The following is a 15,484-nucleotide window of genomic DNA, read 5'->3' as shown; positions in this document are numbered from 1 at the left end:
TAAAGATAATAAAAGTCGTCATCCTCATATTATAGTGGATGTGTCATTTTATATAGCTTTTTTTTCCCGATATATATTTATCTTCTTTGGAAATATTTTTCTATCATTTGGTTAGGTAACATTCACATTTATTAGTTAAAAATAAGAACTCATATATGTAAAGTATGTGGGAACTCTTCTATCTTTGCAACTTTTCTGTGAATTTAAAATTATTCTAAAATAAAATTTTCTTTTTAAAAAGGTAACATATGACAGTCAAAAAATAAAATGAAATAATAGCCAAATGTCAGAGAATCTGAACTTTTTTAGCTTGGGAGCTTTAGTAGTTTTAAAACATTAACAACATCATTCAAAGTCAAAATAATGATAGTATTATTCTGTTGTGACCAATCTCAATCTCATACAAAGTACAAATAAATGCATCTTTAGCTATTTTTACTATTACTGATCTGTAGCATAAAATCGAGATAAAAATAGTATGTTTATTGTGTAAACACCATTTTTTAGGATTTTGGAGGGGGGGAGTGCAGGTGGGGGAAGGGCAGAGAGAGGGGGACACAGGACCTGAAGCAGTCTGCGCTGACAGGCTGACAGCTGTGAGCCCAATTTGGGGCTCGAACTCAGGAACCACGAGATCATGACCTGAGCCGAAGTCAGACGGCTGAGGTTCCCCTATTGTGTAAACAGTTTTGAAGTAAATTCCCCGTTGGGAGTAAAAATGGGATCTCAATTGTGATTACTTATTTCAGTGCCCTTCCCCTCCTAAAAAATGAAAAAGGAACAAAATGGGATTCTAGGGGAAATTACAGATACTACACTAAGACTGTAGTCTTTGTATTATGTCTGTATTATGTTACTTCTTCTACCTAATCTTTCAGCCTTTATGAAAATCATTAAAAATTAAATCATTGTAAATCCACCAAGAATTTAACAGATAAGTCCAAATGGATTTTTTCCTCTCTGTTGAAGAGAGGAATTGAATTTATAAGTAAAATACAATTCTAAGTAAGCAGCCTATGTGTTATTGTAATAGTGTAACATCTCTTCAAGCATCTAAGATTTAGTAGTATAATATATTTTTTTAAGTAGGGGATTTGAAAGTTTATTTTACTCTTGTCACTTCATCTTTTGATGTTGAGTTTCCTAGAATCCTTTGAAATTTTATAGTAGTTTTTGTTCTTACATTCCATGAGGAACTTGTCCTTTCCTGCTCAGAGACCTCTGATTTATTTACTCCAAGTGTCCCTGACAGCATCACACTACATTTGGAAATTGTGGAGATGTTGCATAGCCTTGTGGTTATAAATGAGAGGTCTTACAGTCAGATTGATCTAGTTTGGAATTCCAGTCCTACCACTTTACCAGCTGTATAACTCTGAGCAGTTTGCTTAACCACACTGTTTACTCATCTGTAACACTGAAGATGATTGTAATACTAACTTGAGATGTTTTACAGTGATTGGAAGAATAGTAATGTATGTGCAACTAGCACATGATCTTGGCTATTCATATTATTAGTGTTATTTCATATTTCTTTGAGACAGTAAACCAGGGAACAAGTTAGAAAAACAAATGAGGGTATGTGCACAAGAGAAAGGCTTATTTGTTCTCCTTAGCCTCATTTTAGGTTTTAAATACACTACGAAAGTGCATGTGGGGTAGATTAATAATTTATGTTGTATAATGTGAGAAGCCTATAGGGTGTGCCTCACTTTCCACAATCAGTAAGCCTTTTCCTGATTAATCAAGTATAACATGTACATTTTAAAATTAGTATAACTGGTTAAAATGTCCTCAAATAAATTTGAAAGCCTTACTTAATAGATAACCTAATTTTAACATTTTTTAATGTTTATTTATTTTTGAGAGAAAGTGAGCAGAGGAGGGACAGAGAGAGGGGCTATCAGAGGATCCAAAGCAGGCTCTGTGCCAACAGCAGAGAGCTCAACGCAGAAGCTCAAATTCACAAACTGAAGAACCATGAGATCATGACCTGAGCTGAAGTCAGATGCTTATTAACTGGTTGACCCACCCAGGCACCCCCCCTTATTTTACCATTTTAAATGGAAATAGTTTTTCTTCTAAAGATCTACTGCTTTACATTTTAGATGCATCAGGATGTCATAGAAATAGAAGAAGACGCAAGATTTGGAGTCTAGTCCTACCTGTGCAATTCAAACAAGTTACTTAACCTCTACATTTTATACTCCCTTCATCTGTTAAAATGGGGAATAATGCCTCCCTGAGTAATTTAAAATGAGTTTGAGGAGGGGTGCCTGGGTGGCTCAGTTGGTTAATAAGCATCTGACTCTTGATTTCAGCTCAGGTCATGATCTCATGGTTCATGAGTTCAAGCCCCGCATTGGTCTCAAGGCTGACAGTGTGGAGCCTGCTTGGGATTCTCTTTCCCTCTCCCTCTCTCTCTACCCCTCCCCTGCTCACTCTCTCTGTCTCTCAAAAAAAATTTTTTTAAAAATTTTTTTAATGAATTTGAGGATTAAGCAAATTAGATAGCTATATATAGATATATATATAGATAGCCTTATTATAGACTCTGTATCTATCGGTAGATAGATAGATAGATAGATAGATAGATATAGTCTAATCATTTGTAGAATTTTTATACTTTTCAGATTATCTTTATATTGATCACGTCATTTACATTTTATGAAAGCCCTCCACATAGTGGTATGGAGAAAGGCATAATGAATTGCTGCTGAAGATGCATGAAGAGCATGGACTTCATAGTGAGACTTGACTACCACTTCCTGGCGTCACCCCTTTCTGGCTGTGTGATAGTGGGGAAACTACTCAGTTTCTTGTAGCTCCAGTACTCCACATAGATACTGACCTATTAAATGTCTTTTTCTACCCCAGAGGAAATACTCTGATTTAAAACCAGATGCTTTATGGGGCGCCTGGGTGGTTCAGTCGGTTAAGCATCCAACTTTGGCTCAGGTCATGATCTCACGGTCCGTGAGTTCGAGCCCTGCGTCGGGCTCTGTGCTGACAGCTCAGAGCCTGGAGCCCGTTTCAGATTCTGTGTCTCCCTCTCTCTCTCTGCCCCTCCCCTGTTCATGCTCTGTCTCTCTATGTCTCAAAAGTAAATAAACGTTAAAAAAAATAAATAAAATAAAACCAGATGCTTTAGACCTTTATTTGAACCTGTTGTGGGGATCTGTCATGTAACTGAGGTATAGTTGAAAATGCTTTATGGCTAATTTGTGTGTGTAAAATTTTTTGTACACACTCAAATATGTGTTTTGGAGGGATTGATGTTCATTCAATTTTTTTGTTTATTGTTCCAGTCCTGTAGCTACTAAGATATAAATATAACATTGGCCTTGTTCTCTAGGAGCCTACTGTCTGTGCAAGGGACAAGTTTACAACTCTAACATGACATGAGAGTAGTTACATTACAGATATATCCAGTGCAGACCATTTTTTATCACTTTTGGACCATACAGCTTTCACAAGACATTTGAGTATTGAGTCGTAGCTAATTTGATCTTTAGTATAATCTAAAGTATGACCTAATACATTTTCATTTTATTGGTAATCCTAAATAGGAAAGCATGCTTCAAGTTACCTTGATGAGCCTTTTTAACTACACACTAATAACTGACTGCAGTGCCCTTATTCTGCTTATATTTTGGGTTTTTTATTAAATTTGTTTTATATTATTTTCATATCACTTCAGACTTAAGAAAATTGCATTCATAGTGCAATGAGGGGCACCTAGGTGGCTCAGTTAGTTAAGTCAGTAAAGTTTGGCTGAGGTCATCATCTGTCTCATGGTTTGTGAGTTCATCCTCACGTCAGGCTCTGTGCTGACAGATCAGAGCCTGGAGCCTGCTTCAGATTCTGTGTCTCCCTCTCTCTGCCCTCCCCTGCTCACACTCTGTTCCTCTCTGTCAGAAATAAACATTAAAAAACATTTTTTTTTCCAGGGCACCTGGTTGGCTCAGTCCGTTGAGCATCCGACTTTGGCTCAGGTCATGATCTCGCAGTTTGTGAGTTCAAGCCCCGTGTCGGGTTCTGTGCTGACAGCTCAGAGCCTGGAGCCTGCTTCAGATTCTGTCTCCCTCTCTCTGCCCCTTCCCTGCTCATGCTCTGTCTCTGTCTCTCTCTCAAAAATGAATAAATGTTAAAAAAAAATTTTTTTTTAAATAGTGCAGTGAAATCCCACATACCTTTACCTAGCTCCCCTAATTCTTAATATTTTTACCTACCATATTTGCTTTATCATTTCTCTTCCTATATAATTAAAATATTTTTTATGAATCATTTCAAAGGAAGTTTCTCTCATGCCCCTTTTGCCTCTAAATACAAATATTTTATAACACTAAATATTTTTTCATAAGAACAAAAGTATTACCATAGTACAGTGAGCTATATTAGAAAATGAACATTAACATAAAACTAGTATCAGATTAATCTGTAGACCTTAATTATATTTTGCCAGTTGCCCCAATAATATTCTTTATAGGAGAAACAAAAATAGATCTTTGGCCAGTCTAAGATTACACATTGCCTTCATGACACTGTAGTCTCCTTTAACCTGGAGTAGCCCCCACTGTATGTCTTCCATGAATGTGGCATTTTAGAAGAAAACTAGCTAGTTATTTTGTAGAATATATTTCAATTTGTGTTTGATACATTTTCATAATTAGTTTGAGGTCATATATTTTTCCAAATTTTTAGTTGTGGTAAAATACACATAATGTAAAAATTTACCATCTTAAAACCATTTTTAAGTTTATATATCATTGGTAGTAAGTACATTCATTTTTGTGCAACCATCACTGTCATTCATCTACAGAACTCTTTTCATCTTTCCCTTGTGAAAAACCCACTGCAGACATTGTACTCAGTGGTAAAAGACTGAAAGTATTTCCTCTAAGAATATGTAGAAAATAAAAAGCACTGTGACAATAATATTTGCTTTTATAGTTGCCCTTATAGTTATCTTTACTGAGATCTTTATTGCTTCAAACACCTTGAGTTACACTCTGGTGTCCTATCATTTCCACCTGCAAGACTCTCATTAGCATTTGTTTTTGGTTTTCTATTTTTTTCAGGACAGCTCTACTGGTAATGATCTCCTTCAGCTTTTGTTTATCTGGGAATATTTTAATTCCTCCCTCACATTTGAAGGACAGTTTTACCAGAGATAGGGTTCTTGGTTGACAAGGGGTTTCTTTTAGTACTTTAAATATATATATCAGCTCACTGCCTTCTCACCTCGAGTTTCTGATGAGAAATTTGTTGATAATCTTATTGAAGATCCCTTGTATATAATAAGTCACTTTTTTCTTGCTGCTCTCAAAATTCTTTTTGTCTTTCAACAATTTTTTTTTAAAGTTTATTTTGAGAGAGACAGAGATGGCACAAGTTGGGGGAAGGGCAGAGAGAGAGGAAGAGAGAGAATCCCAAGCAGGTTCTACCATGCCAGCACAGAGCCCAACGCAGGGCTCAAATCCACAAAGCTGAGAGATCATGAGCTGAAACCAAGAGTTGGATGCTTAACCAAATGAACCACCCAGGCACCCCCGTCTTTCAACAATTTGATTATAATATGTCTCGATGTGAATCATCCTACCATGAGTTTGTGGAGCTTCTTGGATGTTTGTACTCATGTGGTGATAGTGTTGTTTTTATCATATTTGCGAATGTTTTGGCCATTATTTCTTCAGATATTTTTTCTGTTCCTTGATCTCTCCTCTTCTGAGACAGACGTCCATGAGGTGTGTGTTGGTCCTCTTCATGGTGGCCCTAGGTCCCTTAGAATCTGGTCATTTTTCTTTAGTTTTGTTTTCGTTTTTTTTTTTTTTTTTTTCTGTTCTCAGACTTAATTTCCACTGTCCTATCTTCAAGTTTGTTAATTCTTCTGCCTGCTTGCATCTGCCTTTGAATTACTCTATTGAATTTTTCATTTCTATTATTGAACTTTTCAACCCCAGAATTTCCTTTTAACTTTTTTATTTTTTATAGATTTTTCCATTTTACCTATTATAAATTTCCCCATATTTCATTTTGTCTACTTTCCCTTTTAGTTCCTTAAACATATTTAATATGGTTGTTTCAAAGTCTTTGTCTAGTAGGTCTGCCACCAGGTTTTTTTAAAGGCAGTTTATCTTTTCTTTCTTTCGTTCTTTCTTTTTCTCCTTTGAATGGGCCACTCTTTACTGTTTCTTGGCATGCCTTTCGTTTCTTTGCTGAAAACTGGACATTTGACTCCTATGATGCTTTAACTCTGGAAATCAAGTTCTCCTGTTTCCTAAGGTTTGCTGTTTTTTGTTTTTATTTTTGTTATTGTTGTTACTGTTTTAATTGTTGTAGGCTAGCTCTGTGCCAAGAAATCAGTCTGCAGTACAAACTTAAGGTCTTCCTTAGGTCTTTTCTTTGCCTAAACCTTCCCTGGACAGGTACAGTGGCTTTCTAATTTCCCTTATATATGTGACTACTTTTGAATATCCTAGGTGTCTGTGTCTGACTCTCAAAAGGGGAAAAATAGAAAAATGAAATGGTGGGAGGAGATGTTTGCCCTTTAAATCCTCTGGATGTCACTTGAACCAGAGGGGGAGGGACTTGTATCAATGGGAAGACGACAGTAATGGCCACTGCTTCTTTGTCTGCACCTCTGTGATCAGAAGCAGCAGTTAGCAATCAGAGCACAGATCCCCTATATTTGGAGAGTAGGTTTTTTGTCCCTCCTAGTTTGTGCAAGTTTTGTGCCAGCAACTCCAAGAACACTTGCACAGCTAACTGTTACAGGGCAGAGGGGTGGGAGTTGGACAGCTGCTACTGTGCTAAGAGCTGAGATGATTGAATTAACTACAATTTACCATCCAGTACTTCCCTGAAGTTGCAAGCCTCCTATAGCCTATTCTGGGATTCAGTAGAATTTCAAAATAGATATATCAGATAGATTCTGCCAGTGCAGTTGTTGTCTAGATGACAAATTTGTGTTGCTTCCTATTTTGCCATCTTCTCAGAATCCATCCTATTTATTTTTACATTCACTCTAACTTAAATTGATCACCTAAGTGATAGCATTTAACTTTTTTAATGCAATGTCTCAAATTAGAATCCAAGATGTGTTCTGGGATTTGTAAGTTCTTCATATGAAAAAACACTTTTTTTATAATTTAGTAGGAGAGAAGGAGACTGTCATTAAGCAAATAACATAATGAAACTTTGATAAATAGTAAGAAGGAGAAATACAATGCACAGCATAAACACATTTTCTAAACTCCTAATTTTGGCCTGTTTTAAATAACGAGATTTTAGAATTATTTTAACAGTTTGTTTTTTTTAATGTAATGCTGCTTTCTGAAATTGTGTAAGAATGCTGCATTGTGTTACAGCAGCAATCCCTATGAGGCCCGTTATTAATGAGATGGAATAGTAAAAATTTGGATGAGCAAAATTATGTTTGAGTCTTGTTATTGATACTTGGGTCAAATTCTCAGGGGTTTGTTAGTTCCTCTTTTTGGAATATCCCTTCTCCCTTTAGTAAATCTCTAAGTGAATTGTAGGACTTTATTATTGTCCTAGTTGAAACATACACAATGGTATATGTTGTTATATATACTATATACAACGGTATATGTTGGTTTCTATGGTTGACAACAAATTTTCCTTTACTATTTGCTGAATCCTCACACAGTCCTCTTGGGTAAAGGCATGTGTTGCTGTCCCTTTATAGAGGGAGAAAATGAGTTTCAAGAACACTTATGACTTACCTATACAGTCAGAGTTACTGAATAGTAGAGTGAGATAGAAACATCATTAGAACCAAGTCTTTTGATGTCATTTGAAGTGAGGTGCAGGGAAGAGTTTTTCTTCATTTGAAATAATTTTCAAATAGATTCTTCTTAAGTTTTTTTGTTTGACTCCTAAGCAGAGCTGATAATTTCATGTCACCTGTTCTGCTACCCACTATCCCATTTACAGATCCCAAGGTCTTAAGCTAACCAGATTTGCTACCATTTCTGATTTTAGTGTTCTTCCTACCTCAGCTGTTTGAAAGTATGTACTTTCTGTGGCCAAGTTTTTCTGCATCTCTCCCTTCAGAAGTAACCTGTTCTTTAGCTTTTTGTTGCTAGGGTATTGTGTCTTTCTGCATTGTTTATCATACCCTTCAAACACATTAAGATTGTGCTACCCGTTTAATTTTCATTCCTACCTCCTTGAGAGCTTTGGAGGATTACTTTGTCAGATACTATTTCTGTATTTTGTGATACAAGAATTTAGAAAATCTCAAGTGATTAAGTAAGAGTATAGTGTATTCCAAATTAAATGTTTTAATTCTCTACCTTCTAACACAGTCTTAAATATTTTTTCTTTATTTTAGGCAGTTAAACTTGAGGCAGTCAGATCATGCCTCTTGTGCTTCATTTATTATAGGCTCTATTTGAGACCATCTTTTATGATCTTTTTAAATGGCTAGGTTTTCTTATCCTGATAGTACTTTGGGTTGAAATTCTTGCCTAATCCTCAATGTGAACATTCCTGGTTTTTGTCCAATTTCATGTTATTAGCATCATTTCCCTTCAAATATGATCATTCCCACGTTAATTATAAGATACATATAAACATAACTTTATTATATATTACTGTGTTCTTTAAGTCAAAATTACAGATTATTCCACTCATCTATATTTTTTATTTTGAACTGAACTTTAAAGTTGAAATCAGCTTTATGATGTGAATGCTAATATCTTAATAGCAACTCTAACCTATAGTATTTCACAACTGTCTTAGTTATTCACATCCCACAAACTGAATAGTTGTCTCAATATAATTTTTTTGCTTTACTTTTTACTATGAAAAATTTCAGCATGTAGAAAATGTAAATGAAATGTAAAGAAATGTAATGAAATGTAAAGAAATTTCAAAAGTCCTTACATGTAGAGGCAGTAGTAATAAGGTGAATTCCCATGTATACTCATCACTAAACTCCAGCAATCATCAACTCATGTGCACTCATATGATCCATAATCCCTCTCATTCCTGACCTCTCATTGTCATTATTTTATTTGAAGTATATTTAACGCATTGTATCATTCAATATCAGATAGACTTTTTATATGACTAGAATCAAAAGATAACTTCTGTGCAATGATGATGATAACAGACTTTTTTCATTGTATGTTTGTTAATAAATGGGCAGAGGGAACCAAAAGGCTTTGTTGCCTTAATTTTTGAAGAATGTAACTTCTTTTGTGACTTTTTTTTGTGTACCCTTTTCTTTCTTGCTATCCTCTGTAATTGCTTGAGCAAAATAAGGTAAAGTTGTGCCCTTAATTTTTTTAATGAAGTGAAATATTATGAATTTGAGGAATCTCAATGGGTCACTGGGAGATGAATAATTTCAGATACTCATAAAATCTCAAATGTCTGTAAGTTGACTAGTTTTACCTAATAATCTTATATAACTAGTATTTGTACTTCATAGATTTGGTTTTCACTAAATCATCTGAAAATAGATTATTACATTCAAAGGTAGAACTGCATGGAAAGTATATTTAATTTTTATATATAATATTTTTATAATATATAATTTTATATATAATAAAATATTCTCATTTTTAATCTGCTTCATGTAGCCCAGTTGCATATTATATGGTTGTTTAACCATGCAACTATGTTGTCTTTAAGCATTTTGTCGCATTATCATCCAGATGTAGTACTTTGCTGAAAATGGCCTAAAACATTTGAACTCTGAACACTTACCTCTTAGAAATGCCCGTATACTTGGAAGAAGATGGTTATTTTGTGTATAATGTTTCTTTCATGTAGGTTTTATGTATAATTCTTTAGTTAATTGGGATAGCAGAACTATTAATGTTTATAAACATATCCTAAAATTTGTTTAAAGGATAGTTGTCTTTTTGAATGTATGTAAATGTCATTTGATATGGTACATTTATACTCATATAGAAGAAAGATAATTTTGAGGGGGGATCACATACGTTTCTGGTATGTATGTCTGGATATGTTTTTCATTTGGTGTTTATTGCGTTTTATTCTTTAAATTTTATTTCATCTACATAATAATTACTTTCCAGCTTACCCAGAAAACCATGCCTTTTTCAATCCATACATAATTAGAGATATGTTATTCTACTTGTTTTTTTGTTTGTTTTGCTCTTGAATTTTTGACCATTGTTATTCGGTGAGTTGTCTAGAATAACGGGTGGAAAGCGATAATTACAACTGAAAATAGAGATTTTTTTTTTCTGGGTGATAAAAGATTGGAATCTTCGTGTTAATAGAAAAACTTCTTCTTGGGAATAGAAAAACTAATGATTTCTGACAACTCAGGAAGAGTTCTTTTTTTTTTTTCTCTTTCTATGGCAATAAATAACTTTATTAAAATAATTTTATTAGAAAGTTTATTAGAAAGTTTCAATAGGAAGGGACAAACTGGCAGCATTTTTGAGAAATAAAGAGAGGGTGTACACTTTTCAAATGACAGAGAAGATTGTTTCAAATAGCAAAGTTTTAGGCCTAAGAAATTATTAACTTCATTAAAGCAGCAATGTTATATGTCATATTTTCTGGGAACTGTGATATAATAGTAGAACCCTTAAATTTAAGTGTAAAGAACAAGTAAAATGTAACTAAATGCTTATTACATTTTTTAAATATTTTTTTAATTAAAAAAATTTTTAATTTATATCCAAGTTAGCATATGGTGGATATTTTATTTTTAAATTTTATTTAATTAATTAATTTATTTATTTATTTTTAAATTTACATCCAAATTAGCCTATAGTGCAACAGTGATTTCAGTAGATTCCTTAGTGCCCCTTACCCATTTAGCCCATCCCCCCCTCCCACATCTCCTCCTGTATCCCTCTGTTTGTTCTCCGTATTTATGAGTCTCTTCTGTTTTATCCCCCTTCCTGTTTTTATATTATTTTTGTTTCCCTTCTCTTATGTTCATCTGTTTTGTCTCTTAAGGTCCTCATATGAGTGAAGTCATAAGATTTTTGTCTCTCTCTGACTTATTTCACTTAGCATAATACCCTCCAGTTCCATCCACGTAGTTGCAAATGGCAAGATTTCATTCTTTTTGATTGCCAAGTAATACTCCAGTGTGTGTGTGTGTGTGTGTGTGTGTGTGTGTGTGTGTGTGTGTATTAGGTATAAGATTATTATATATATATCATATATATATATCATATATATATGTGTGTGTGTGTATATATATATATGTATGTATATATATATATGTATGTATATATATATATATATACATACATATATATATATACATACATATATATATATATATATATATATATACATACCACATCTTCTTTATCCATTCATCCATCAGTAGACATTTGGGCTCTTTCCATACTTTGGCTATTGTTGATAGTGCTGCTATAAACATGGGGGTGCATGTGTCCCTTCGAAACAGCACACCTGTATCCCATGGATAAATGCCTAGTAGTGCAATTGCTGGGTCGTAGGGTAGTTCTATTTTTAGTTTTTTGAGGAACCTCCATACTGTTTTCCAGAGTGGCTACACCAGCTTGCATTACCAAGGAAGAGTTCTTATACAAAGAATATTTGTGAATTTTTTTAGAAGGCTGGTTAACTTTCTCACAGATCTTAAGAAAATTATGTCTGTTTTAGCAGAAATAGTTTATTTCTCAAAAGCAAATCAAATTTAACTGTTTATACTTAATTCTTTTCATCTTCTGGTGCTGGAAACTGGCTCATTGATTAACATATGAAAAGCTCATATAAAATTAAAATTTAAGAAATAGCAAATCTTTCATATGCTTCTAACATTTATGGACATTAATAATTAATGTGTCAATTTTCCTGTTAAGCTAACACGTTTACAATTCTTTCTTTAAGGCAAACCCTCCTCCAGTACTGGTCAACACAGATAGCTTGGAAACATCGAGTTATGTAAGTTCAATTTCCTCCACACATTTAAATAATTCTGCTTTACCTGTTCAGTTTTTGATACATATACAAAGGTAACATCTTCATTTTCTTTAATACATTGGACTTGTGATGTTCTGTCACTAAGCTGTAGTTGTTAAAGTCAGTGAAGCAATACTGTCCTTCTTTGGTTTTTTTCCCCATACTTATGCAAAGCAGAAATGTTGAAATAGAAATTTAGGGTTTATTTTTTTAATGATTAATTTTCACTAGAGGCTATCTCTGACTAGTAGTCACTTAAACAGTGCCATATATTCAGAGTCATTTTAGAAATCTATTTGAGTGACTTGATTTTTAGTACCCAGGCATATATGTATATGTTCACATGTTAAAATAGTTATCTTTGTATTAAATTGATTAGTGCTTCTCTGTAAACTTACTTTGTTAAAAAGCCCTTAAAGATAAATAACCAGAACAGCAGAATCTAATCTAACATTTTTTTACTCCAAAGGAAAATGTCTTCAGAGATGTTTAAGTAGAAGTAGTTCCTGTGCTTTTTTTTTTTTTAATCAAATGGTACATAATTTTATAGACTGTAAGTCCTTTTTTCCCTGTTTTTGGACTATAGTTGATTGCAGTCTGTATTTTAAAACACTGCCTAATCCAAAATCATGAGGACACTTAGGTTTTCCTCTAAGAGTTTCATAGTTTTAGCTCTTGCATCTAGATCTTTGATCCATTTTGAATTACTTTTATATATTGTGGAGGTAAGAGTACAGCCTCATTCTTTTACATGTGGGTGTCCAATTGTACCATCACCATTTGTTGAAAAGCCTATTCTTTCTACATTGAATGGTCTTGGCACCCTTGTAGGAAATCAGTTATTAATATATGGGTTTATTCTGGATTCTTAATTCTCTACTATTGATCTTTATGTGTATCCTTATGTCAATACCACATAGTCCTGATTACTGTAGCTTTGTAATAAGATTGGAAATCAGAAGGTATAAGTCCTTCAACTTTTTAAGCTTGTTTTGGCTACTCTTGGTTCTTTCCATTTCTGTATAAATTTTAGGACCAGCTTGTCAATTTCTGCACGCAACAAAAGGACAACTAGGATTTTGGTAGGGATTGATTTGACTGTAGGTAAATGGGGGCAGTATTGCCATCTTATCAATATTATATCTTCTAATCTGTGAACACAGAATGGCTTTCCATTTGTTTACAACTTTAATTGTTCTCGAAATGTTTTAATTTTCACTGTACGATTCCTACACTTCTTTTGTTTAATATTTATTCCTGAGTATTTTTCTCTTTTAATGCTATTATAAATGGAATTGTTTTTCTTAATTTCATTTATGGATTTCTCATTGCTAGTGTATTAGACTATAATGGAATTTTAGGAATTCATTTAGAAACATAATAGATTTTGATCTTATATCCTGCAACCTTATTGAACTCATTCATTAGTTTTTTAGTGTGTAGATTCATTTGGATTTTTCATATAAGATCATGTCATCTGCAAATTGAGATAGTTTTACTTCATCCTTTACAATCAGAATGTATGTATGTATTTATTTATTTATTTAGCCTAATTGCCCTGGCTAGAACCTCCATTATTTCAGTGTTTAATAGAAGTGGCAAGAGCAAATATCCTTGTCTTATTCCTGATCCTTGGGAGAAAGCTTTCAGTCTTTTACCATTAAGTATGCTGTATTATACTCGATTTTCAGTATTAATTGATATAATTTTATTGGCATTGGGGTTGATTCTGTCTCTGTGCATTCCTATTCTTTTTTAAATAGTAAAAAAATGTTAGGGGAAGGCAAAGTTAAGGACAAAAATTCTCAGTTCTTACTGATTTCAGTAATAAGATGGAAATGAAGTAATTTGTTGAAATAATTTCATCTGTTTGTCTTTTTTTTCCTTAAGACATACCACAAATAGTGAAGGTTACAAAAATTCATTTGATTGGACTTTGGTAGTTTTCTTACATACTAAAAGCTTCACTTTTTCGATCTATATCGTGTAATTGATAACTGTAATATTTTTAAATTAGCCTAAATGCTGCTCTTCATTATTCAGTAAAATCTTAATGTAAATTCTTTTGGGGTTAATACTTTGTATTTAGTTATGTTAATTCTTCATTAGGAAGAACATTTTCTTCTTCCCAATACATTCTTATTTTTAGATTCTTACCTTGTAATAGTTTAGACTTTGAAGTTTTTAATTGAAATTACATATTAATAGGAACTATGAGTCACATGAATACTGATAGATAAAATCTTGACTTTCAGTATCTTATAGTTAGAAAGGAATTACTGAGTTGAACCTACACAACAAGGAATTAGTAAATTAAGCCTCCTTTTAAATCTTCCTTTGGAGAACTCTTATACTGACTATGTAACAGGATTTGTCTGTCCTGTTTGGATATATCGGTGTAGGCTGATGAGAAAATTAAAATCTTTGGGTCTGTAAGGGACTGAGGATATCTATGTTACAATTTTTCCTCTGCCTCTTTATGGCATATATGTACCCATAATTAAAGCAAATTATATTAAAAAGAAAAAAAGTTTACAACTTAATAATTAATAAGTGCTATTCCAATATACTAGCAGTAACTAGTTGGAAATGAGTCCATTAACTCTGTCAATAAAATATGAAATACCTAACAATCAGCTTAACAGGAAATTATAGAGCTTGTAGTAAGAAAACTATAAAACTTTGCGGATGGCATAAAAGAATACCTAGGTAAACAGAGAATAGCTCTTATTGCTGAGCAGGAAGATAACACAGAGATCCTCATTTTCCCCAGATGAATCTGTAAATTTGATACAATACCAGTAATAGTTCCCAAAATGAGAGTGTGTTCAGGTGCAGGGAAGGAGGTGGGAAAGGAAGGGAGAAGGGGTGAGAGAAAAAGAAAGGAAGAACTTTAAAATTTAGTTTCTCTGTTGCACTAACCACATTTTAAGTTCTTAGTAACTATATGTGGGTAGTAACTACTGTATTGGACAAGGCAGATTATAAAATATTTTGTCACAGAAACTGGACAGTGCTGATGTATAGAAAAGTAAAAACTCAAAAATAGCCAAGTAAAATTTAAAATAAAAGTAACTGAGAGATTTCCTTACCAAATAATAAAACATATTATAAGACACCATTAATTAAAGCAGCGTTGTTCTGGTCCAAAACCAGATAGATCAATGGAATACAATTTGCCTTTGATATATGTTGTATAATCTCATTTTTCTTTTGTGGCCAGGTTTTTTTTAGATTAGTTGCTCTTGATTACAGCTCTGTAGGGTTGTTTTTTTTTTCCGTATATGTTAGAATTTTTTTTTTTTTAATATTTAGGAATTTACCAGCTGTTCTTAAATGTCTTTGCTATTTGTGCCTTCCAACCAGACTGCTGCCATAATTTGTTCACCAGTTTACTTTTCTCCATTTGCTCTCCATTTTTATTTTATACTACCATATTTCCTTTTCTGGAAAATCTGTTAAACCTACTTGATGCTCAGAAACTTGAAAGAATATTTCTCATTGCTTAGTACAGCATTCAAGACCTTTC

General features: G+C 33.3%; 1 protein-coding gene across 29 annotated transcripts in view; it reads left to right on the top strand.

The window, feature by feature from the left end:
* DLG1 (discs large MAGUK scaffold protein 1) overlaps positions 1 to 15,484 on the top strand; it is a 273,708-nt gene that overhangs the window by 150,503 nt on the left and 107,721 nt on the right. For 23 of the 29 annotated variants that reach the window (XM_019448747.2, XM_019448748.2, XM_019448756.2 and 20 more), the window contains one exon: positions 11,884 to 11,937. The exons of the other annotated variants lie outside the window; for them this stretch is intronic. In XM_019448747.2, coding sequence (XP_019304292.2) covers positions 11,884 to 11,937 — 54 coding nt within the window. The remainder of the gene's footprint in view (positions 1 to 11,883; positions 11,938 to 15,484) is intronic. 29 annotated transcript variants of the gene reach the window in all.

The sequence above is a fragment of the Panthera pardus genome, unplaced genomic scaffold (assembly GCF_024362965.1).
Source record: "Panthera pardus isolate Hobbes unplaced genomic scaffold, ASM2436296v1 HiC_scaffold_16, whole genome shotgun sequence".
In the NCBI taxonomy this organism is placed as follows: Eukaryota; Metazoa; Chordata; class Mammalia; order Carnivora; family Felidae; genus Panthera; species Panthera pardus.
Note: the sequence above shows the minus strand (reverse complement) of the source record. Positions and strands in the feature narration are given on the sequence as shown.